Source organism: Macaca mulatta, chromosome 5, assembly GCF_049350105.2.
Source record: "Macaca mulatta isolate MMU2019108-1 chromosome 5, T2T-MMU8v2.0, whole genome shotgun sequence".
Taxonomy (NCBI): Eukaryota; Metazoa; Chordata; class Mammalia; order Primates; family Cercopithecidae; genus Macaca; species Macaca mulatta.
The window spans coordinates 121,633,709-121,658,672 of NC_133410.1; the positions used below are offsets into that span (position 1 = coordinate 121,633,709).

Consider the following 24,964-nt stretch of genomic DNA (forward strand, 5'->3'; position numbering starts at 1 on the left):
AGTACCCATTAGTTATTTTTCCTGATCCTCTCTCTCCTCCCATCATCCACCTTCCGACAGACCCCAGTGTGTGTTGTTCCCTTCTACGTGTCCATGAGTTCTCGTCATTTAGCTCCCACTTAGAGTGAGAACACTTGATATTTGGTTTTCTGTTCCTGTGTTACTTTGCTAAGGATAATGGCCTCCAGCTCCAACTGTGTTCCTGCAAAAGACATGCTCTCATTCTTTTTTATGGCTGCATGGTCAGAATATTTTTTCTAATATGCCTTTTCATATTATCTTGGTGCCTTTGACTTGTTGATATTTTTATTTCTGAACTACTTAAGATGTTAGAGGGGTGAGATTTAAAACATAAATAAACATGAATAAATATAAGAGTTGGTCATTGCAAGATTGCAGAAAACGCTTTAAAAACGCCTAGTGTGACTAACTTGTGAGCTCAGGGGATGGAGGAGAAACTTTAGCAAAAGAAACCAAAGTATGAATTTATTAAGAAATGAAATATCAAGTTACAGAAAGTTATGGAAGTAATAAAATTCCCTCCATGAATAAGCTCTTGGTTAAAAGATTTCCTTAAAATTAATTTTAAAACATTTATTCCAGGTGCCGGTTTTTATATTAGTAATAGAGGATTCAAAAGCAGTAACAGGTGCTGTTTGGATTATGATTCTTTCAGCATTTTTCATCTTACTTGCTTTGGGGCTTTCATAGCAGAAACCCTTTTCATCAGGATGCAAAAAGAAAAAAGAAAAACACACCACAAAGTGAAGAAAAACTCTGCACTCATTCATTCCACAAACTTTAGTGGGTGTCAGCATGTGCCAGACATTTGATAGAACACTGAGAGAAGTGCAGAAGAAAGAGAAGACCCAGTTCATGTCCTGGAAAACTACAAGAACGAAGAGAAAGGGCAACCCTTGTCAAAGTCCGGCTTATTGGAATGGTTCTTCCCATGTATTGACCTCCTAATATGCGGCAGTTGCTCAATCTATGTTCTTTCAGCTATGTCGACAACCCTTAAAGAAAAGTGTTATAATTCGCTTTTCACAGTTAAGAAAATTAATGCTCGGAGAAGTGGTTTTTCAAAGTCACAATTTGAACTCCCCATCTCTCTATGGACAGCTCTGTTCTTTCCATTTAGGGGCACATGAGGAGGGCCATGCAGGCTTTTTTTTTTGTTTTTTTTTTTAAGACAGAGTCTCACTCTCTTGCCCAGGCTGGAGTGCAGTGGCGCGATCTCGGCTCACTGCAGCCTCCACCTCCTGGATTCAGGCAGTTCTCCTGCCTCAGTCTCCTGAGTAGCTGGGACTACATGCACGCACCACCGTGCCCGACCATTTTTTGTATTTTTAGTAGAGACAAGGTTTCACCATGTTGGCCAAGATGGTCTCGATCTCCTGACCTCATGATCCGCCCACCTCAGCCTCCCAAAGTGCTGGGATTACAGGCGTGAGTCACCACGCCCAGCCTGTACTGGCTTTTAAGATGTTAAGATACCAGTGGTTGGTCACAGCCATGGCCAGGGGCCTGATTGCTCCTACTCTTGCCCTGACTAATTCAGGAACCTCTGGATCTTGCCATGATCTGAAAATGAAAGTTTGTCTCGGAAAGAACCTTGCTCCAGCCAAATGTCTGGTGTCTCTGAGGCTGCAACAATTGTATTTTGTTTAGGTCCCCTAGATAAGATAGCAGATCAGAAGAATGGAGTATGAGGAAGGGAGCTGAGCTACTTGTCAAAGACAGAAGAGCATGTGGTGACCTGTTGGACAGACAGGGTGAGTGGGCACTAAGTATAAGATTTCAGTCTCGCGACACGCAGGGCAGTGATGCCTTTGCCTGAGACAGCACGGGAGGGGAAGCTGGCATGTGCTTCTTGGATGTCTTAGAGACATCTGAAACTCATGGTCCTTCTCTTCCCTGCTTTCAAATAAGGTCCCCTTTCAGGGTCCAGTAGCTTCAAGGTCGTTCTTGTCACCTTCCTCTCCCTTGACTGACATATCCACTCCATCACCAAGCTTAGTAGGTCTTATTTTCTAAATCACTCCTCAATTCCCCTCCACCCCATCACTACTCCTGTTGCAGCTGCAGCTATATCTCACCTGGGCTCCTGCCATTGCTTCCTGAAAAGCCTCCCACATCCATCCCCCTTCACTCCTCCACATCTCTTCTCCATGCACAGAGGTGTTTGTGTAAACTACACCTGTCACCCCAATATGCCTAGGAATGCAAAACTCTGAAATGAAGCCCACAGGCCCAGCCAGGCACAGTCCTTCCCTCGGCTGCCCCTGCTGCACCATCTCCATCTCATGGCCTCCTTTCAGTCCATACTCTTACCGGGATTCTTCCATGCACATAGCTGCTCTCCATTCCCAAGACATTCTTCCCTCCCTCCTTTGCCTGATTAATTTCTGTTTATCTCTCCCTTCTCAGCTCATGTCTCAGTTCTTCAGGGAAGCCTGCCCTGATCTCTGGGACTAAATCGAAATTCCCCAATTCCCTTGGCTATGAGGTACCACCTTTTCAAAGTTGCAGTTTACATTTGTTTGTGCGGTTTCTTTTATTCCTGTCTCTCTCTTCTGCTAGCTACAAGCTCCATGAGGACCAGGCCTTATCTGTGTTCACCATTATATCCCTGACACTTAAAATGCACACCTTCAATGAATGTAAGTATGTAAGCCTGTGCCTCTATAGAACAGAAGGCAAAATAAACCCCAGTCCACAGGAAAAAGCAGAATTTGTTCAATGGAATATTTCAACAAAAATGTTTCTAAAAGGAAAAGAATAGGCTCTAGTATCTACTAAGCTATTTTATTCTTAAACATAACTAGAGAAAAAAGATTGGGAAAAACATATCACTCTTCCCACTTCATCAGTTTGTGGTACATAGTACAGTCAAGAGCCCACTCAGTTATTCCATTTGGATGTCCTAGATATCTCAAGTTCAATAGGTCCAAAACTGGACTCATCATCTCTCAACTTCTCCCTCCACCAACCAAACTTTATCCACCCCCAGTGATCACCATATCGGTAAATGGCACTATAAACCCCCAGTTCCCCAAATCAAGACCTTGGCTTTATCTTCCCCCCAACCCTCATATCTCATTTGTTACCAAATCCTAATAATTTTCCTCTGAGATGTCTCTCAAATACATCTTCCTTTCCCTAATCCTACTGTAACTATTCTGGTTCAGAGCATATCATCTCTTTCTTGGAATATTATTATTATTAAGTTAGTGAAAATGTAATTGTGGTTCTTGCAATTAAAAGTAATTTCATTTATTTGAGAGAGGGTATGTCTGTTGCCCAGGCTGCAGCGCAGTGCAGTGGTACAATTTTGGCTCACTGCAACCTCTGTTTCCCAGGCTCAAGCCAACCTCCCACTTCAGCCTCCCAAGTAGCTGGGACTACAAGTGCATGTCACCATGCCTGGCTAATTTTTTTTATTTTTTTGTAGAGATGGGTTTCCCAGAACCATGTTTCCCGGGCTGGTCTCAAACTCCTGAGCTCAAGTGATCCACCTGCCTAGGCCTCCCAAAGTACTGGGATTGCAGGCGTGAACCACTATACCTGGCCCTCTTTCCTAAATTATATCCAACTCCTCTCCCTAACTCTAGTCACATTCCCTGTATCTGTAAGAACAGGAAGGTCATGCTGCAGACAGATTTAAAAACAAACAAAGAAACAAACACTCAGGGGCTGAAAGCAAAGAAGGTTTATTCTGTCCTCTTGCTACATGTCCATCTGAGGTCAGTGGGAGGCTCTGCTTTATGTCAGTCTCCTCAGGAGCCCAGATTGATGAGACACCTAACATCTAGGATATGGCTGGTTGCCATTGCAGGGGGAAGCAGAAATAAGGAATTGCACACTGGGTTTTAAATGCAATTAATCCAACAGATGTGACCATTGGTCAAGAGAAGCCATGCGGTCACACTTCTTTTTAAGAAGTCAGAGAAATACAATCCCACCATGTGCCCAGAAGGAGAAGACCCAGAAATATATTGGCAGAGAGTCTGCCATGGCCTGCTAGCTTCTCTCCACAATGCAACCGAAGCATCTTTCCAAAATAGCAGGCTGGCATTCCTTCATACTTAAATTTGGTGCAGGGGGTGGGGGGGTAGGGTGGGGGGAGTTGGGAAAAATCTCAACTAATTAAAAGAAAATAAAACAAAAACAAGACAACCATATAGATCTTACAGAAGTACCTAATACTAATCCTCAACAAGAAAATCTTCTAAATAAATTTGGGTGAACATTTTCATCAAGGTGGTGAGAATACTAGTTACTTTTGTTCTTTATACTTCTTTGATTCTTTACAACAAACATTGCTTACCATTATAATAAAGGAAGGGAAGAGAGAGAGAGAAAGAAGAAGGATTGTTAAACAGTTGTCCTTAAATCTAGACAAGGTCAAATGCTCAAAAACTTCTCACCACTTTTCTAAGAGCAAGTACAAATACTGAAGTGCACACATCTTAACAATGGGGAGGCTAAAGTCATTAATTAAGTGACTTAAGTACTATATCTTTTCACTGAGTAAAGTAAGAATTCAAAATGCAATGTTATTCTTTCCAAACCTTTTCTCTTCCCATTTGGTGGCCTGCTATAAGCTGAGTATCATTATCCTTCTGTTATATTTTTTAGATCATTTTACCCTGGTGTACATACACACATACTGTGTATCTAATTGGTATTGAGTACAAGTTATTTCTCCATCAAATGGTAGAACATCAAAGCTGGAGAGAAATTCAGAGGTCCTCTATTTCAAGCCCATTGTTGGGTAGGTGGGGAAACTGAAATCTAGAGAGAATGAGAAGAGGCTCACCAAGTCACACAGCCAGTTCGTGGAAATGATGGGATCACCAGAGCCGGGTTTCCTACTCCTAAATGTGGTGTTTTCTTCCTGAATCTACATGACTGCCTGGCTAGGCAGGCTGTCGTAGGGCTGGGGCAGCCTTGTCCTTGTTGTACTTCTTTTCTCTCTGCTGCCCCATAGCCTGCCCCTCTGCCTCTTTCTGTTCCTGTGATTTGACTATTTTATTCTGAGCAGAATTAATTAAAACCGAAATTGTATAATTTTCAATAATCAACATTTAAAACTTGAATTTCTTTTGCTGAACATTATAGTTCTTGTTTTGAAAAGAAGCCAGATAAAAGGTTTAGATGCTTCAAAAATATTTTTTATTTAATAAGTGAAAATTAGTTGCCAAGAGAATGGAGCTTTGGAGGAAAATATTAGCCCCAAGGCCTATGTATTTTCAGACTTTAAGGTAGAGTCTGATTAAAATCACCAAGGATTTAAACCCTGCTCTAAAACTCTGCCAAAAACTGCCCTTTTAATATAGTACTTTCAAGTTTCAATGGAAGATAAATTAAAATGGTGACTTGTCCTTAAAATTCTACCAAGAAACTTTGGTTGCCACAGAATCAGGCATGCAAGTTATCCCTTTGATGAGGCTAAATCTATGGCATGAATTTCATGTCTCCCTATAATGAGGCCTGAAGGCTGAGCCAAGTCCTGGAGTAGTTGATTTGACTAAGACAAGTGGGCTGAGCAACCCAGCTCAAAATGCTAGCAGAAAATGAACAGGTTCAAGTGTTGGGCAGACAAAAGAAAGTGATGACCTTCAGAAAATAAATCCTAGGGATGTGTTCATTCTTTCTGGCAGCAAATAAGAAAAACATCACCTCCCAAATCTTGTATGTTAAGTAAATGAGGAGCTGAAATAATATTATCTCCATATATCTGACAGTGTTTATATGAGGTTGAACCATATGAAAGTATCACCTTTGTATGCAACAAACGTCAAACACCAGCAATTTCATACTTTTCAATGTGATATATTCTTCACAGCATATAATCTTGATGACAGCCCTGCAAAGTGAAATTTATTATACTTATCTTACAGATAAGATGATTGGCTCAGAGAGCTTGAGAGCTATTTCCAAGCCATGTCACCAAGTATACTTCAGCAGGGATATGCCCTGGATTTCCTTCTCCCACCCTTTCATCATGTGTAATCACCTGCCTGCTTCATGAAACAAGATTATCTCACTCACAAGGGCAAAACCCAAGCCTTTTTAAGCTCAACAAATTCATAGATTTTGAATCAGTACTTTCTTTTATTAGACATATTCGTACAGCACAAAAGAAGTTTACTATTATCCCATGAATCTATTCATTTGAATCAATTGTCTTTAAAACATTTTTATTGCTCATCTCATCAGTAAAAACTTTTACATAAGCACCACATTATACATTTATTTATTTAATGATATGCATGTACTGTGCATTACTATGTATATAGATTTCAGTAGAATAGAAATTTAAGAAGAATGAGACAAAGATTAAATGAATACTTTAAAATAAATTTTAAAGTGCTATATTGGCATGAGAACTTTTTTGTTCATGTTAAGATTGTAACATACGGTGTTTAGTTTTAAAAATCTTGAATTAGTCCTCTGCGTTGAAGATGTAGCTTGTACAGTTTACTTTAATACTTGGTTTTAATGACTGTCACAGTTAAAAATTTATGTGTCAAAGATGTATAGATCCAAATAGAAATGGTCAGCTATGATTACAAATTCACATCACTCGCATTTCAATCCATCTACCAATTATGAGACATCATTTGTTGAAATGCAGCTAGCAAATTTCTGCATTCCCCAATGTCAATTGCATGTTTCTGCAAGTTAATCAGAGGATACTTTTTTTAACAAAGGATGCCAAAAATCCATTCAAACTCTTCATTTGGAACATTTTTTTAAAAGGGTTAAAATTTTCTTAGTTGTCATGTTTCCTTAGGAAAGAAAGAAAAAAAATTCTCATTCGTGTGTTTTAAAATATATGATATTTTTAGTACCTAAATCACAATGAAGAAAATACTTCCAGCCCTCATTATTTGAAAGATATTTTTCAGAATACCTGTTGCACAGCGTACTGTTGTCAGCCACTTGTCATCACAGAACAGGCTGATAGAAAAGCCTTTCATAAAAGAAAAATGTCTAAGCTCCATATTTGGCCATTCTCTAAGGAACTTTGCCTGGAGGTTTTTGTAGTATTTCCCCCTCTCATTATGAATTATTCCAAAGTATCTATGATTTCTGATACTAGAAACTATACACCTACTTACCAACTATATAAACTGCAGTACAGTTTGTACAGTGAAACCGTCCAACAAGAGAGTTCCAGTCATCAGCTCCTCCAGGATGAAGCACGATCATGTGCCATCTGTGCTGAGTAACTATCGCACATAACAGAGGAAGGTGCTTATGTCAATTCACTTTTTAAAATGTTAGTGAAGCTTAATTTCTTTCTCACTGATAAATTTAAATGGAAAGTTTTAGAATTTTCTTTGTATTTTGAGATCTCAGAAACTTATTTCACAATCTCACCCTCAATCCACTGTCAAAACAATACGTTATTATTTATTGAGCATCTACTAAGTGCTAGGCACCTTACATGTACTCCTCTGTAATCTTCTCAGTCATTATGTGGTGCTGTTATTTTTATTTATTTTTTCTTTTTTTGGAGACAGAGTCTCACTCTGTTGTCCAGGTCGGAGTGCAGTGGCATGATCTCATGATCACTGCAACCTCCATCTCCTGTGTTCAAGCAATTCTTGTACCTCAGCCTCCCAAGTAGCTGGAACCACATGCATGTGCCACCACATCCCGCTATTTTTTTGTGTTTTAAGAGAGGTAGGTCATCACCATGTTGCCCAGGCTGGTCTCGAACTCCTCAGCTCAGACAATCCTCCTTCCTTGGCTTCTCAAATTGCTAGGATTATAGGCGTAAGCCACAGTGCCAGGCCCTGTGGCATTGTTATCTTTACTTTATAGATGTAAATGTTAACGTCTAAAGGTTAAGTAACACGCAAAATCACGTAGTGCCTCGGTACAGCTGAAACCCGTTTTCTTTGCCTTTTCCCACAGCATCTCCCTCTAGTAATAGATTTCACTAGCTTCTTCGTAAAAGTAGTCTCAATACTGGCTTGTTTTCCACATATGTGGGTAATCGGTCACATTTTGAAAATATTCTCAGCTCAATTCTGGAGCTTTTTATGTATATTCTGTATGTGAAGACCACAGGCGAAATATATTCCTTTCATGGCTGTTGAAAACCTCCTATTACACTAGGCATGAATTATTAGGTTGGTGCAAAAGTAATTGCAGTTTTTGCTATTGCTTTTAAATGGCAAAAAACTGCAGTTACTTTTGCACCAACCAATATTTCCATGGGCACTGTATGTGAAATTCAGACCTCTGTGTCTTCTGGAGTCACTGTCAAGTAGAGCTTTAAAAGGGCTTAGAGGCCAGACCCCTAACCTGTCTCAGTAGCTCTCCTATTATATTGCTTTGATCACAGAATTATAACAACTTCCCTTCACTCTTTGTCTGAGGCCATACTTTTGCCTAATATGCTTAAAATGCACATAATTTATATCTGTTTATGACTTAAATGACTTATGCTAGAGATTCCAAATACTGGTCAACAGGATGAATGAACTAGAATTATGTGGGACATGTATGCATTAGCTGGGGTGGAGTGGGGAGCAGCTTCTTAAAATATATATATTCCTAGGTCTTACTACTCAAGATTCTGATTTAGTGGATCTTTATTTAGATCCACGAATCTGTATTGATAAAGCACCACCGTTGATGAGATTGAGCACAGTCAGATGGTATATATATAATTTAATATTGGAGAGTAATAAAGTCTATGATGACAAAGCAGAGTCAAGAGATAGTGAGTGACTATAGATACTCTAATATGATTGTAGAGGAATGGTGAGGGAAGGCTTTTTTGAATAGGTGACTGGAGCCCAGATCTGAATGAGGGAGCCATGCGGATAGCTGAGGGCACAGCATTGCAGAGGGAAGGAGCAACATATACAAAGACTTGTTGGAGGATGAGCAAAGAGGCTGGAGAATGGTGAGAAGTGATGAAAATAAGAGTAAATAGGTCAATGAAGTATTAAGAGGCAATATCATATAGGATCTTATTGGCCATGATAACAGATTTAAATTTAAAAAATTTTTTTAAGAGACAGCCTCTTGCTCTGTTGCCCAGGCTAGAGCACAGTGGTGTGATCATAGCTCACTGTAACCTCAAATTTCTGTGTTCAAGTGATCCTCCCACCTCAGCCTCCAGAATAGCTGGGACTACAGGCAAGCACCACCAAGCCTGGCTAATTTTAAAAATATATATTTTTGTAAAGACAGGGTCTCCCTATGTTGCCCAGGCTGCTCTCAAGCTCCTGGGCTCAAGTGATCCTCCTGCCTTGGCTTCCCAAAGTGCTGGAATTATAGGCCTGAGCCATGGTGTCTGGCCTAAATTTTATTTTAAATGTGATGGGAAGCCATGTTAAAGTCAAGAGCAGGGAACTGACATGATTAAGCTTACATTTTAGGGGATCACTCTGCTGTGTAAGGGAGAAACACCAGAGGCAAGAGCAGGGACCCTATCCAAGCAAGACTGTAACAGTGGCTTTGACTGAAGTGGGTGCCCTGGAGGAGATGACAAATGGTCAGATCTTACACGTATTTTAGAGGTAGAGCCAACATGATTTACTAATGGATTGGGTGTAGAGGACAAGGGAAAAAAAAGAGTCACAAATGTGGAGTCAAAACTCCAAGGTTTTGTCCTAAGCAAATGAGTGAATGAGACATCACTACAGAGACAGAGAACACTGAAGAAGAAGCAAGAATGGAGGAAAAATAGAGTTCTGTTTTAAACATGATGAGTTTGAGATCCTGACATCCAACTTGGGCTGTGGTGGGCAGTTCCATATACGAGTCTGCATTCGAGCAAAGAGAAACAGGATGGTATTTAAACATGGGATTCATCATCAGAGTTGCTATTTGAGGCCATAGAACAGGCTGAGTGCAGCTGAAGGAGAGAAGCAGTCTCAGAACTGATCGTTAGGGCCTTCCTTGTTCAGAAGCTGGGAAAGAAGCTTGATTCAGCAAATCAGAGCAAGGAAGGGAACCAGGAGAATGTGCAATGCCAGAAGCCACCTGAATTTTTTTTCTTTTTTAAGGAGGGATTGATTTGCTCAGCTAAATCTTCTAGGAGTTTGAATAACATGAGAATAAATAAATGGTCACTGGATTTGTTAGCAACCTTGAAAAGAATAGGTACAATGAAGTGTTAAGGATGAAAATTATAGATTTAAGAAAGAGTGGCAGGTAAGGACGTGAGGACAGTGAGTTTAGACAACTCTTTTGGGATTGGCTGGAAAGGGCAGCAGAGAAATGGGATAGGAGCTGGAGACAGATGTATGACTGAGAAAGGATTGTTTTTCTCTCTCTTTTTTTATTTTTACTTTAAGTTCTGGAATATATGTACAGTACGTGCAGTTTTGTTACACAGGTAAACATGTGCCATGGTGATTTGCTGCACCTATCAACCCATCATTTAGGTTTTAAGCGTCACATGCATCAGGTATTTGTCCTAATGCTGTCCCTCCCCTTGTCCTCTACCCACCGACAGGCCCCGGTGTGTGATGTTCCCCTCCCTGCATCTATGTGTTCTCATTGTTCAGCTCCCACTTATGAGTGAGAACATGCAGTGTTTGGTTTTCTGTTTCTGTGTTAGTTTGCTGAGAATGATGGCTTCTAGCTTCATCCACGTCCCTGCAAAGGACATGGACTCATTCTTTTTTGTGGTTGCATAGTATTCCATGGTGTAGATGTACTACATTTTCTTTATCCAGTCTATCATTGATGGGTATTTGGGTTGGTTCCAAGTCTTTGCTATTGTGAATAGTGCTGCAATAAACATATGTGTGCAGGTGTCTTTATAGTAGAATGATTTATAATCCTTTGGGTATATACCCAGTAATGGGATTGCTGGGTCAAATGATATTTTTGGTTCTAGATGAAAGGATTGTTCTTAAGGTAGATGCTATTACAACATGTTTGGATGCTGATGAGAATGATCTGGAAGGAAATTAACGATGCAGAAGAGAAGGGAGATATAATGTGAAGAAGGAGTAGAATTGAACCTATAAGTAAGGTATTGGTATCACACTTACCAGTAAGAGGGTAGATGGAACACATAGGTTCCAACTCAAGAGGGCTGGCAAATTTAGGTAAAAGAATAAGGACCGTCTCTTCTCATTGACTATCTTTTCTCAGTGAAATAATAATCAAGGTTAACAGCTGAGACTCAGATTAGAGGAATTTGGGTTGGGAAGAGAGAAGGAGGTAGAAATGTAGTTCCAATTGCCAGGCAGTAATGGGGGCCATCTTCAGGTTACAATCATAAATTTAAAGTATCATGGTTGTGTTTTTTTTTTTCAGCCATTTTCACTTGCTTAGGTAGAAGCTCAGGTTAGGCAAAGAATTTTATATAATTTTGGAATTTGGGGTGCCAATAAATAACATTGATCTTACCCTCCTGCATTCAGAACCAGCTGAAAGGTAGATACAAAAGAGTAACTTTTATGACTATAAAACAGATAGGAGAATGTAGTTTTCAAAATTCAGGTGTGGGCTGGAAAATTCTTCACTCCAGATACATCCTGCTCCTGGCAGGCCCCTTCCTTCATGCAAAACAGGCCAGAATGTACCCTCTCCCCTGGCAGGAGGATGTGAAAAGAGGAGAGAGGAAGGTCTGAGCCAGGTATGTCACCCCCATCAGATAATTTGTTTCATCCACAGAAGGGAGGTGAGAGTGAGGACTGGGGAAAGAGCCTGGAAGATCAGCCTCACTCAGCCAGAGTGCTCAACTCTGGCTGCTCATTGGAATCACCTGGGATTGTTAAACGAAACCAATTCCCAGGTGCACTCCAGAGATTCTGATTTAACTGGTCTGGGCTGCCATCTGGGCATCTGGACTTTTAAAAGTCCTACCAGGTGACTCTAATGTGAGTCCAAGGTTTTTCTCTAACAATAAGCGTGGATGACATTTTTCAGAAAAATATAACAGAGGCAGAAAAAGGGAGAGGAGACAAGAATGCTTTTTAAAAGTTATTACATTTACGCACTATCGAATTTAAAGAGGCAAGTGAGGGCATGAGATGACTGATGGGATAGTACAAAACAGTAGGGTCAGTGAATTGTATGGGTGTCCCAGAAAGGTTGCAGAATTGTTGGATTTGTGCTATAGAAGAAGGAAGCTGAAAGAACATGAGATAAAGACCAGAGAACGCAATGCTTAAATTGAGATTCTTAAATGCTGCCAAAATCGTACATTCTAAGGTATGGCCAACCATGAGAGTAGGTGACTAAGGTGGGGTGTAGCAGAAGATAGCTGGAGAGAAGAAGGTCATGGGCAAGAGACACCAGTGCGCTGGAGGAATCATCAATGTGGATGCTGAAATCACAAAGAATGATAACTGGACTCATGCTAGCCATAGCAACCTGGGCACCAGAAGAGAGGTAATGTGTGCAGGTCCCTAGCTCCCAGCCATGAGGTTCACAGGGATCCTGGTGAGATGGTTGCCTATTTTGATACTGGTTTCTTTTCCCTTTAACAGATGGCCAACTCCATATACAGTAGATCTGAGAAAGGGCGAGATGATCCAAAATATTATCTTTAGATATTAAGATAGAGAAAAAGCTTACAACTATTTTTCAGAAGGGTTTGAATCTGCATTTTCTATTGGTAAAAGTGAAAGAAAGGCCAGTGAAATGTTTACAGGCCCTGGGCATAAACCTTAAGAAAGGTCAGTTTTTTCTTCTCACCTCCTTGTCACATTTAGTGGGTGGACAAATATGGAGCATGCCATGTTTGGTCATCCATTGACTTGCGTCCACCAGTTTGATCTGTACCACTTGCACTCTGCTTTTACTATTGATGGATAACTATGCAGACGTCAATCACTTTTCATGTGTTCATTTTGCTAAAATTCCTCATCTCAGGACTTCCCCACCTCCCATCTTTCCCTACCTTTTGCCAATCTCCCAATTTGTTATGCAGCAATAATTTCCCCTTACACTGCTCCTGCCAATTGCAGTGCCAGATGGCTTCAGTTCTGAGCCCCCTCACCCAGCCCCTCCTTGAGAACAGCTGCCATTGTCACTGCTGTGAACACATCACAGCTGTGAACCCATAGCTGGGACCTAAACTTGATGCTCAGCATCGGGAGGGGCTGGCACTAATGCAAGGAACCATGAAAGCAGCACATACTTTTCCTTGCTGCTGTTCAGCAAGAGCCCTTAGAAAAGGCTCTTTAGCATTTTTTCAATCATCTGTGTATCAAAATCTCATTGTAGAGTTTAATTTCTTTACCACCTGACTCAGCTTCCTGGCCATGAAGTTCCCTTTGAGCCTTAAACGCAATTAGAACCCTGTTATTTCCCATCCTGAAAACAGATGTGAAAAAACAACTGTGTGTGTGTCTACGCGTGTGTCTGTGTACATGCATTTGTGAGCCTCTCTCTTCAGAAATCCAGCACATTGTCTCATCCACATCCATGTATTTTTATTTAAACATGATCACGTAACAGGAAAAGTACAATTTGGTTGCTGTTTGGACAATCTTCCCCTAAGTCAGCCTCCGAGGAAAAATAAAGGATTAGAATCCCTGTTTGTTTTTGATCTGGAGCCATACTATGTTCATCCCAACACTAAAACTCTGTTACTGTGACACTACCTAAAAAGATCATATTTTTGAGTCCTCTGTGATGGCAGGTCAGTCGTGGGCCTAAAAACCCAAACAAAAAGAATCCTGAATCAAATTCCATGTAGACCAATATGCATTTCAAAGGCATTGCCCATGTAGTCAGTGGGTTAGGGTTTTTGTGTTGTTTTCTTTTTCTTTCTTTTTTAGGGGGTGGGGGAGGGAGAGGGGCTCTCTTTCATGTTAATCTAATTGTGCATAACCCAGGCACATTTTACCACGTAGGGAAACTCTTTAGCGTCCCTTCCCTACCACACACTTTGGCCCTCTTTCATTTTTCTCCTTCTGATGTCAGAGTGCCCCCCGCCCCCTCCCCGGCATACATTTTGGGAAGATTCCCAGGATGATGATGTATTCTGCTTTGCTGCTGAGGAATTTACTATCCCCTTACTTGGCAGCAAATGAAAGTGGGTATTAATTTCTCAGAGTGCTGGTAGAAACACGACAGAGGGGCTGCAAGAATGATACCCACCTAAATCTGTATGTAGTGCACAGCATGCTGCCGTTTCAAAAGGGAAAGAGAAAAGAAAATGAAAAGAAAAGATTCTCCTGAGTTGACTTCTCTGCATTTTGCATCGTTAGGTCTTGGAGAGAGATGCGAGAGGTTTGGGCCCTGAACGGAGTTAAATTATGCAGCTTCGGGGATGCCAGGTCCTCCAGAATAGGATGCTTCGTTTAGATTTTCCACAATGCTATTGAAGTGCTTATTTTCCTCCTGAAGAGACACAAACAGATGCAAACTTCTGTAAACACTTTAGAAATGAATTCAGTGAGTTTGGCCTCTCAGCAGTGCTCAATAGCTGACAGAAAAATGTCTAATTAGTGCAAGTGGAAATAATAGGGCCACTTGGATTCCTTCCATCCTCCTCCAAGTCTACTTTTCCAAGGAACTCAAAGGCCCTTTTGTCTGGCAGGTCACCCTCTCTCAGGCTTTTGTGCTCCAATCTATTAAGAGTAGAAGGGGGAAAAATAGATTAGGCAATGTTCTCTGCTCAAATATATGGCGTGTTCTTGAGGGATACAGAATGGGGTGTTTGCAGCATCAGTTTACAGGTGCTTGGGGAGGGATTCCTCCATTGGCGACAGCCAAAAGCAATTCGCACGTGTGTGCTGAGAAGGCCCCCTTTCAAGACCCAGCTTTCCCTCACCAAGTGCCACAGAGCCCGCTCATTTTCCTTTTCCTTTCTCAGTTTCCAGTAACATCAATCCTCAGAGCTGGTGAAGAGAAGAAAGAGATTGAAAAAAATGAGAGGTTTAGCCATTCTCTGAGATAAGCCTTGTAGATGTTACATGCATGACCCATTATTTCTGTTTTGCTCTATTGAAACTTCCACTGAAACTCACTTTGGGAGTCTGTCTGTGCCTGTTTATGTCTCATCATACAAGAGAGTGGAAGTGAGTAGCTGACTTCTTTCCATTTTTTTCATAGTGTTCCATGTCATTTATTAAGCACCCACAATCTACCAAGCTCTGTGCTGAGCATTTGACCCACACTTCCTCTAATCCTGAAACAGCACCACACACGAATATTATCCACATTTCACAGATGAGGTCATTGAGAACAGAGTGGTTAAGTAACTTGCCATGGCAAATAAGTGCTAGAGCTAGGAAACAAACCGAGATACCCGTGGTTTCATCTCAGACTTTATATCGCTTTAATCTATAAACGTTTGACTTGGTTCAATTTTTATATCTTCCGTGTCTCTACTGTATATACCTAATTTTTACTCTACCTTCTTGAACTGTAATCTGGGGGTCACTTTCTATTGATTTCTTTTTCTGTGCAATCTGGGCTTCTTTCATACCTGGCAATTTTCGACTGAATGCCAGATTATAAATTTTACCTTCTTGGATTGTGAACATTTTGTGTGCCTATAAATATTCTTGAGCTTTGTTCTGGGACTCAGTCAAGTTAGGAAATAATTTGATCCTTTTGAAGCTTTCTTCTAAGGTATCAGAGTTGGCCAAGAACAGTCATAGTCAAAGGCTAATTTAGTCTCCCTACCAAAGCAATACCTTTCTGAATACTCTACCCCATGCCCTGTAAATGACAAGACTCTTCTACACTGGCTGATAGAAACACAAGCTGCTTGAGGCCTAAGAATCGTTTCCTAAGAAACATAAGCTGCTTGAGGCCTAAGAATTGTTTCCTATGTTCATTTCAGGTTGCTTTTTCCCCCAGCTTTGGGTGGTTCCTTTCCATGCAGAAGCTGATCAATATTCTGCTGAAGACTCAAAGGGGACCCTCTGCAGACCTCTGAACTTGCTTTGTGCAGCTATTTTCTTCTGATACTCTGCCCTGTGAACTCTGGCTACCTTGGCCTCCCCAGACTCCAAGAAGCTCTGTCTCATAACTCAGGGAGACCATTTCATAAAAGATGCCACTGCACTTACTAAGTATCCTTGTAGCTCACTGTGAGGAGTGCCCAACTGTAGTGATCCCCAGCTACCACCAAATCATCATTTGCTCTCATAATACCAACTTTTGCTAGAGAATATCAAAGCACAAAAATTAAAAGCCATCTCCCGGGAAGTTTTCTTTCCTGTCTCTCGTTTTTAAATATGTAACAAGAATACTCTTTTCATTTGGAATTTGTTTTTATTTGTCCTTGTTTTCCTTTTCATAGAATTTTCTCATTATAATGAAGGAAGTGGGGCCCCTAAAAACACTGTTTGGAGTCAACAGTGAGTTCAGCCCCAGCTTTAAAGACCCAACTTTTGTGTTTGTTTGTTTTTTGAGACGGAGTCTTGCTCTGTCACCCAGGCTGGAGTGCAATGGCACAATCTCGGCTCACTGAAACCTCCACCTCCCAGATTCAAGCAATTCTCCTGCCCTAGCCTCCCAAGTAGCTGGGATTACAGGTGCGCCCCACCACACCTGTCTAATTTTTTGTATTTTTAGTAGAGATGGGGTTTCACTACGTTGGCCAGCCTGGCCTTGAACTCCTGGCCTCATGATCCACCCGCCTCGGCCTCCTAATGTGCTGGGATTATAGGCATGAGCCACCACGCTTGGCCAAGACCCAACTTCTTATTCTCAGATTAGGCACTGCTCCACAGAACCCTGCTCAGGCCACAGGGGAAAAGCAGAAGATGAACTGATGCTCAAGAGACTTGTGCTCCTCAAGTATTGCAAAGATGTGGAGAAAATGGAACCTGTGCACTCTTGGTGGGCTTGTAAAATGGTGCAAACTCTGTGGAAAACAGCATGGATGTTCCTCAAAAAATTAAACATAAAACTCTCATGTGATCAAACAATCCCACTTCTAGGTATATATCCAAAAGAAGTAAAGCAGGGTGTTGAAGAGATATTTGCATACCTATGTCCATGGCAGCACTATTCACAACAAAAAGAGGTGAAGTCACCCAAATGTTCACTGATGGATGAATGAGCAAACAAAATGTGGTATATACATACAATGGATTATTATTCAACCTTAAAAGGGAAGGAAAGCCTGCCACATGCCACAATATGGATGGACCTTGAAGATATCATGCTAAATGAAGTAAAAAGACTAATGCTGTGTGAGTTCACTAATACGAGGTATCTAAAGTGGTCAACTTCATAGAAGCAGAAAGTAATGTTGGAGCTCAGAAAAGGACACCCCATAGTAAGACATTTTGGCATGCTGAGTACTTTGAAGTAAAGGAGATTGAAAGACCCCAGAAGCAGCCTCAGAAGCAAGTTCTCTCTGAACTTCTCCTGCCCTCCTCTCTCTCACTCCTCTTTCGCCACTAAACCAAGTCATAGAAACCACAGAATTCCTCTTCCTCAAGGCAAGTCATAGAAGTTAGAACTCCTCTCCACCAAAGCAAGTCATAAAACCTAGAAATATTACTCTAACCTTTCCCTGCCTTTCTGTGTAGAGGCTGGCCATAAAAAAATTCTCTGTCCTATCTTCTGATAGTAGATTATAAGACCTGTACCTGGAAGGAAGGATACTACACAGACAGGCTGAGAAAAATCTCACCAGATAGGTCTTGCTGAGTCCCATCACACCTAGTCTATTATGATTAGTCATACTCCTTCTGTCCAATCACATTTCTACATGGCTGTCTATTCTTTGTCAAATTTAAGCCTTAAAAATAGGCAGTTTTTTCTGGGTCTTTGGGTCTTCATTTCTAAAGGCTCCCATGTAACATCAAACTTTGATTAAATAAATTTGTTATGGTTTTCTCTTGCTAACCTGTCTTGTATTATAGGAGTGTCAGCTGTGACCCTTATGATGGAAGAGGAAAGGTGTCACACGTCTTAACCCCTACAGTAGAATGGTGGTTGCCAGGAACTGGGGAGAGTGGAAAAAGGGGAGTTGTTGTTTAATGGGTATAAAGTTTTGGATTTGCAAAGTGAAAATTGTCTGAAGATCTGTTTTGCAACAATGTGAACATACTTAACACTACTGAAATGTACACTTAAAAATGTCAAGATGGTAAATTTTGTTATGCATTTTTTACCACTGTGAAAGAGAGAAACCAGGACCAGTGGCTCATGCCCGTAATGCCAGCTAGCTACTCAGAAACTGAGGTGGGAGGATCACTTGGGCCCAGGAGGTTGAGGCTGCAGTGAGCTATATGATCAGCCACTGCACTCCAGCCTGGGTGACAGAGTGAGACCCTGTCTCTAAAAATTAATTAAAAATAAGTAAATAAAAATAAAAGAGAGAGAGACTTGAATTTTTGCCTAGCTCTGACTCTTTTGATTTTATAACTTTGGAAAGTCACTTAATCTCGCAGCTTCAGTTTCCTTTTCTTGTTTAGACTTTAGAGTTACTATAAAATTTAAATGTCATAGAGGTGTGTGTGAACATTTTTCACAGACTAGATGGTCCTACACAAGTGGAAACCATTATTCTCAGTGAGGAAAGAGTGGGAATCACCTCTGGAGAATAGCCTGCCTCTGAACATTGCCACCCGAATAGTTACTGCAGCTTCCCTAAAACTAAAGTGAGACACCAATAAGAATGGAGAACAAGGCTGGGCGCAGTGGCTTATGCCTGTAATCCCAGCACTTTGGGAGGCCGAGGCGGGCAGATCACGAGGTCAGGAGTTCGAGACTAGCCTGGCCACAATAGTGAAACCCCATCTCTACTTAAAAATACAAAAATTAGCGGGGCGTGGTGGTGAGCACCTAGTCCCTCTTACTCAGGAGGCTGAGGCTGGAGAATCACTTGAATCCGAAAGACAGAGGTTGCAGTGAGCCGAGATCGCACCACTGCACTCCAGCTTGAGTGACAGAGACAAAAAAAGAAAAGAAAAAAAGATGGAGAGCAGAACTAGAAATCAAGCATGCACTGAAGTGTAACATCAAAAAGAGGGCATTCACAGGCTATCTGAGTACCCCCCAAGGTCCACAGCCACGAGCAGGGTGGCAGGAATAGTGTTGTTCCTTCTAAGCAAAAGTAGAGGGAAGGCTGGAAGTGACAGAAACTGCAAGTACTGAAGATAGTAGCTGAAGATACAAAACAAAGGACTGTATCTACGTGTCTTTAGCACAGGAAGGACCCTTGCTGAGAGACTGGCCTTAGTAGACACAGCTGGCCACATATAAAACCATCAATTTGCTTTTCCATCTTTGATTTACATTTTATGAATGCCAATGACAGACTTTTTTTTTTTTTTTTTTTGAGACCGAGTCTTGCTCTGTTGCCCAGGCTAGAGTGCAGTGGCACAATCTTGGCTCGCTGCAACCTCCACCTCCTGGGTTTAAGTGATTCTCCTGCCTCAGCCTCCTGAGTAGCTGAAACTACAGGCATGTGCCACCACGCCCCGCTAATTTTTGTATTTTTAGTAGAGATGGGGTTTCACCATGTTGACCAGGCTGGTCTCGAACTTCTGATCTCAAGTGATCCACACACCTCAGCCTCCCAAAGTGCAGGGATTAAAGGCTTCAGCCACTGTGCCCAGCCAACAGACTTTTTCTCATTTTTGAAACTTGTATTTTTCAGATTGATGGTTTATTTGACAAACTCAGTAGAAGTTTTGAGCATTGCAATTTTTGTTAGGCTTTTTCTGGTTGGAAGGAACAGAAGCTCAATCAAGTAAATACATGAAAGGGGGTGTGCAATATTTTGAAAATACATGTGGCATACTAAACGAGACATGTAATTCCTAGAATGGCACTCATGAAAACGTGGACTGGAATTCAGAGCCATTCTTGGATCCTCCCTTGTGTTGCCGGTAAACATGGCTTGGCCATACTCTACTTTCTTTCTATCCTTCAACAACAGGCAAATTCTATATTTTTTAGTTCAGATTGATACATTGGTTTTTTTGAAGCCTGGCCACAGAGTCATGAGGGGTCAGATTATCAGGTAGCTACTCTTGATCAGGTGGCCTTGATCTGGTTGTGGGGTGGAGAAAAAAGGGTGTCAAGGCCAAGTAGCAAAATACGTGGCTACCTCAAAGACAGGGGCTGTGGGCACAGCAGTTTCCCTAGAAAGGGTTATGATGTGCCTTAGAAAGGCAGTTATTCATGTCAGGGTCTTTGGGAAGATTCCATCAATAGTACCTCTCTTCCTCTCCTGGATTCTGAGCAAATGGAGAAATAAAAGAAAAGAGGCAAACAAGAGATGAAATAGTACCCTTAATTCTGATAAAGGGCAAGTTAGAAGATATAGCTTTGTCTTGGACATAGGAAATCTGCTAGTGGAACCCCAAAATTATAAAGACCTCCCCATTTAGTCACAGGAACAGGGCCAGGCAGAATTCTCCATGTAGGGCAGCTTACTAGACAAGACTTATGATATAGAAAAGTAACAACAAAGTGCTGTTTCCTTTGGACAGCTTGTTCCCAGGAGAAAAAAGGGAGAAGTCATACACGCCCACTTTCTTCTTCTAAAATTTACCAGTCAGATTAGTCACTGCACCCCGCATGGAGCAGAGTGAGGAAAGTGATAGAAAGAGGCCGGGGATGCTAGGGTCATAGAGCTCCCGTCACATGGAAGGAAACATCGAGAGGAGAGAAGAGATATTCTCCCCAACAGTTGGCAACTCTATCCCAGTGAGAGCAATGATTGACTCAGACCAAAAAGATAAGTCGAGTAAAAAATTATATACTTAATAAGCACATTGATAGTTTAAATATCTTAACAGGTTAAGTAAGCATCAGTTTTAAAACGGAAAGATTATTGTGCTGGTATTTGGCAGGCATTACCTGACTGACGAAAGCCTGTGAATACAAATATTCTGTAATCAATTATGTATATGGCATTTATTAACATAGTAGTAAATATCAGATAATTGACTCAAAGAGGACCCTCTGCAGATCTCTGAACTTGCTTTGTGCAGCTCTCTTCTTCTGGTACTCTGCCCTGTTAACCCACTACCTGGGCCTTTCCAGACTCCCAGCAGCTCCATCCAGCTTCCTAACATGGAGTCAGGGCAACAAGGGAGCATGTAGGATGTGAATTTGGACCTCCTGTGTTCAAACCTCAGCGCTTAGTCACAGGTCATGTGACCTCAGCATATCACTTCACCTCTCTGCATCTCAGGTTTCCCATCTTACAGATGAGAATAATAATAGAACCTGCCTCTTAGGATTGCTAGGAGGATACTGAATTAGTGCATATAAATCACCTAGCACTGTGCCTGGCACCTGGTTTTGCCCAGTAAGTGTTAGTACTTAGGATTATGTGGTGATGAAAGCAGTGCTTTGTGTAGTAACATTGTAGTAGGAAAATGGGCAATGCTTACAATGCTTTGTAGGCTTCATGTGTGAACAAACACGCCCAGAAAGCACTCAGCATGATTTAGTTTAGCATATGAAGATAATAGCATTTGGGTGATAAACTCATTTACGCTACTAGCTATGTAACCACTAAATCAAAGGTCTTTCGTACAACACCCTAGCAGAGCAAACGATGATGATGTTTTCTCATAAAAACTTGATTATTTATTTCTACTTCTTACTCTTTATGTTACACTTTCATTTCATGCCGGGTTTCTTCTTTTTCTTATTTTATTCATTAACGAAACATGATGATATAAATCAAATATGGACTGTTATCTAAAATTCCATATTTCTTCCTAATTAAAATGTAGGCAATAAATGAAGCAGAGTGTCATGAACTAATGTGGAAGTTCTCCTAGACGATGGTGATTGAAAGAAGAAAACGGCAGAACGATATGTTTAGTGTGACGTCATTTATGTATGAAAGAGAGAGAAAGAGATAGGAAAGGTAGGAGAAGGCAAAGCAAGACAACGATCAATTAATGTCTAAATATAAATAAAAGGATAGAGGTTCTGGAAGGATCTTCTCTCCCAAACCATTGTCAAGGAGAGTTGGAACAGTAGGAGAAGAAATAAAATGAGGGGTGGGGAAACTATGGGGCGCTTTTACTTTTTACCCTACATAGTTTTTGTTGTTGTTGCCGTTGTTGAGATGGAGTCACACTCTGTCACCCAGGCTGGAGTGCAGTGGCTGGATTTCTGCTCACTGCAACCTCTGCCTCCTGGGTTCAAGTGATTCTCCCGCGTCAGCCTCCCGAGTAGCTGGGACTACAGGCGCCCATTACCACGTCTAGCTAATTTTTGTATTTTTAGTAGAGACAGGGTTTCACCATGCTGGCCAGGCTGGTCTCGAACTCCCGACCTCAAGAGATCCGCCTGCCTCGGCCTCCCAAAGTGCTGCGATTACAGGCATGAGCCACCATGCCCGGCCCTACTTTTTACCCTATGCACTTTAGTATTGTTTGAGTTTTTAACAACAGGAAGTATGCATTTATCGCTTCTATAATTTTATAAATGTAATGGGGGACATTGAATGAAGAAAATACTATTTTATTGCACAATTGAACTGGATTTTTCTATTTTATTTCTTTTGGTTCAGCTGCCTAATAAAGTATTTTTCTCTTCCTAGCTGTGGGTTTTGTTGTATTAATGAAAATGCCTCCCACCCTAAGCCTGGCCCTCAGCCTGCCGGCGTTTCCGCCTGGCTCAAGATGTTCCACGCTGTTCCTCCAGGCGTCCCTGAGGGCCTCCATCCTCGCTCGGGACTGTGCGGCTGCGGCAGCTATTGTGTTCTTGGTGGACCGGTTCCTGTATGGGCTCGACGTCTCTGGAAAACTTCTGCAGGTCGCCAAAGGTCTCCACAAGTTGCAGCCAACCACGCCAATTGCCCCGCAGGTGGTTATTCGCCAAGCCCGAATCTCCATGAACTCAGGTAGGCTTCCCTCTTGCTGGCCGCCCCCGCGTCCTCGGTGTCTGCAGCTCCCCTTCCCTCCCGAGCTACTTGACCTCTGTGGGACACCCGGAGCACCCGGGCCCTGCGTGCCATCTTTCCGAGCCCGGGGCTCCCCTCCCCCGCCCCTGTGCCCTTCCACCCGCCTCTTTGCCAGCACAAAGGCCCTGGCATAAAGGGTTTCAGAGCCAAAAGCAGTAGAGAAAATTGTGAAAGGGTGTGGAAAATACTAATTGGAGCTTTTGTCTTCTAACAAATCTGTCCTGCTGCTTTCAAACAGGGGTATCTGAATTGCTATACTTCTGACCAAGAGTCTTTAAAAAGCAGATTAGAATTCTACTATTTTCTCTTCGCTCTCCTGTCTCCTTTCTGTAGGGCCACTTGACTAAGCTAACAATAGAACTGACAAACCCACTGAAGTAATTTGAGGGTTTTTTTCATCATTCAGAACACCGGTACAGTACCTGATTAGGTCTTAAAGTATCTTTTTTTTTTTTCCTGTCACTTTGAATGAAATGAAAAAGGAGGCTGACATTCTAACTTAAGATGTGGTGTGGAGGAGGGCTGGAGGGGAGGGGGGCCTGCTATGCATTACTGCAAAGTCCACTTCCATAGAATTCTTGAATTATTTAAACTGCTGGTAGCCATTAGATTTAGAAACGTGTAGCCTGTTATTCCTGTTTCCAAGACTGAAAAAGTAAAGGATGAAAAGAGAAGGCAAGTTACCCCTACCAGAAGTGGGACTGGTTCATTTTCTGATTGGTTTTAGCTATTGCTATTATTTTAATAACTCTGGTCTTTAAGAGGTTAAAATCTCTTTACTTGATTTCCTTTGAAAAGGAACTGTACTAACTATGCTAAATAGGACAATTGCTGAATGCAGAGAGGGACAGAGACAAAAGGACATGGGAGAAATGGGCTAGTGGAGGTTACCTTTTCAAAAGCCCAAGTTCATTTACGCTCAAGTTCTTGCAACTGTGCATAAATTGTGCATGTCTTGTTATTTACTTATCTCAAGTAACTCAGGGACAGAGTTGAACTTAGGAAAAATTTCTTCTTTCAAATGTTCCTAATGTAATTTATAATGTCTGGGACATGAAAGAAACCTAACAACTGTTGTTCCTTCTGATGGTGTCAGATAGTAATGATGTATGAGCAGGGCATTCTCTGAGGGGAACAGAGTGGCGAAGGCTGGAGGGTGCAGGCAGGGTTCTAATACTGGTTCTCATCAACAAGAGCTTGGAACAGAGAAATGTAGCTTATTTTCTGCCATACAGCATTGCTATAGTGTGACATGGAAACTGAGGTCAAATGGTAAACAGGGACGTTGATAGCTTTGCTTTTACATGTCCAAACTGATCTCTCAGGTTCCCGTTTTTGTTTTTGTTTTGTTTTTGAGACAGTCTTGCTCTGTTGCCCAAGCTGGAGTGCAGTGGCCTGATCACAACCCACTGCAGCCTCAACTTCCGAGGCTCAGGTGATGTTCCCACCTCAGCCTCCTAAGTAGCTGAGACTATAGGCATGCGCCACCACACCCAGCTAATTTTTGTATTTTTTGTAAAGACTGGGTTTTGCCATGTTGCCCAGGCTGGTCTCAAACTCCTGACCTCAGGTGATCCACCCACCTCAGCCTCCCAAAATGCTGGGATTACAGGTGTCAACTGCCATGCCTGACCAGGTTTCCTTTTTTAAAATTGGTTTTGGGAGGGTTTTTAAAATTATTTCTCTCAAGGTTCTAATCAGGTGGTATAGCAGTTTTCTCCTGATGATGAGAAAGCCTTGGTATGATCACAATGATCATGATGATGCTCCTGTACTCACATTATCCTGTGTCTAACATAAAGGTCCTGGATCTCTTTCCCCAATAGTTGGGATTGTCTTTTCCTCAAAGACCCTATTAGAAGTGCCACAGAAAGACAAATATAGCCTCAGAGTGAAGTCTTCTTGTGTAAATGTCTGCCCCAAAACATCTGGAGCCTCCACCTACACTGGCTGTCTCAAAGAGAGAGAAGGACTGGGACTGCGAGCAGGGATGGTTTAGGGGTAACAGAAGAAGATTTGCTGAAAGGAGGCTCTCAGGCCAAGCACTTAGGAATCAGGGGGTGGAGAAGTGAAAGAGATTATATAATATTGTAAGGGGTAAGGAAGAAAAACAAA

The 24,964-nt window shown here is 41.7% G+C and overlaps 1 protein-coding gene across 30 annotated transcripts in view; it reads left to right on the forward strand.

The window, feature by feature from the left end:
• Positions 1-24,964, forward strand: part of ALPK1 (alpha kinase 1) — a 136,763-nt gene that overhangs the window by 83,475 nt on the left and 28,324 nt on the right. For 24 of the 30 annotated variants that reach the window (XM_028848675.2, XM_078002148.1, XM_078002132.1 and 21 more), the window contains one exon: positions 22,591-22,789. In XM_028848675.2, coding sequence (XP_028704508.2) covers positions 22,591-22,789 — 199 coding nt within the window. Of the gene's footprint in view, positions 1-21,668; positions 21,806-22,486; positions 22,790-24,964 lie in introns of all 30 variants that reach the window. The other 6 variants (XM_078002156.1, XM_078002155.1, XM_078002154.1 and 3 more) reach the window with 3 other exon arrangements.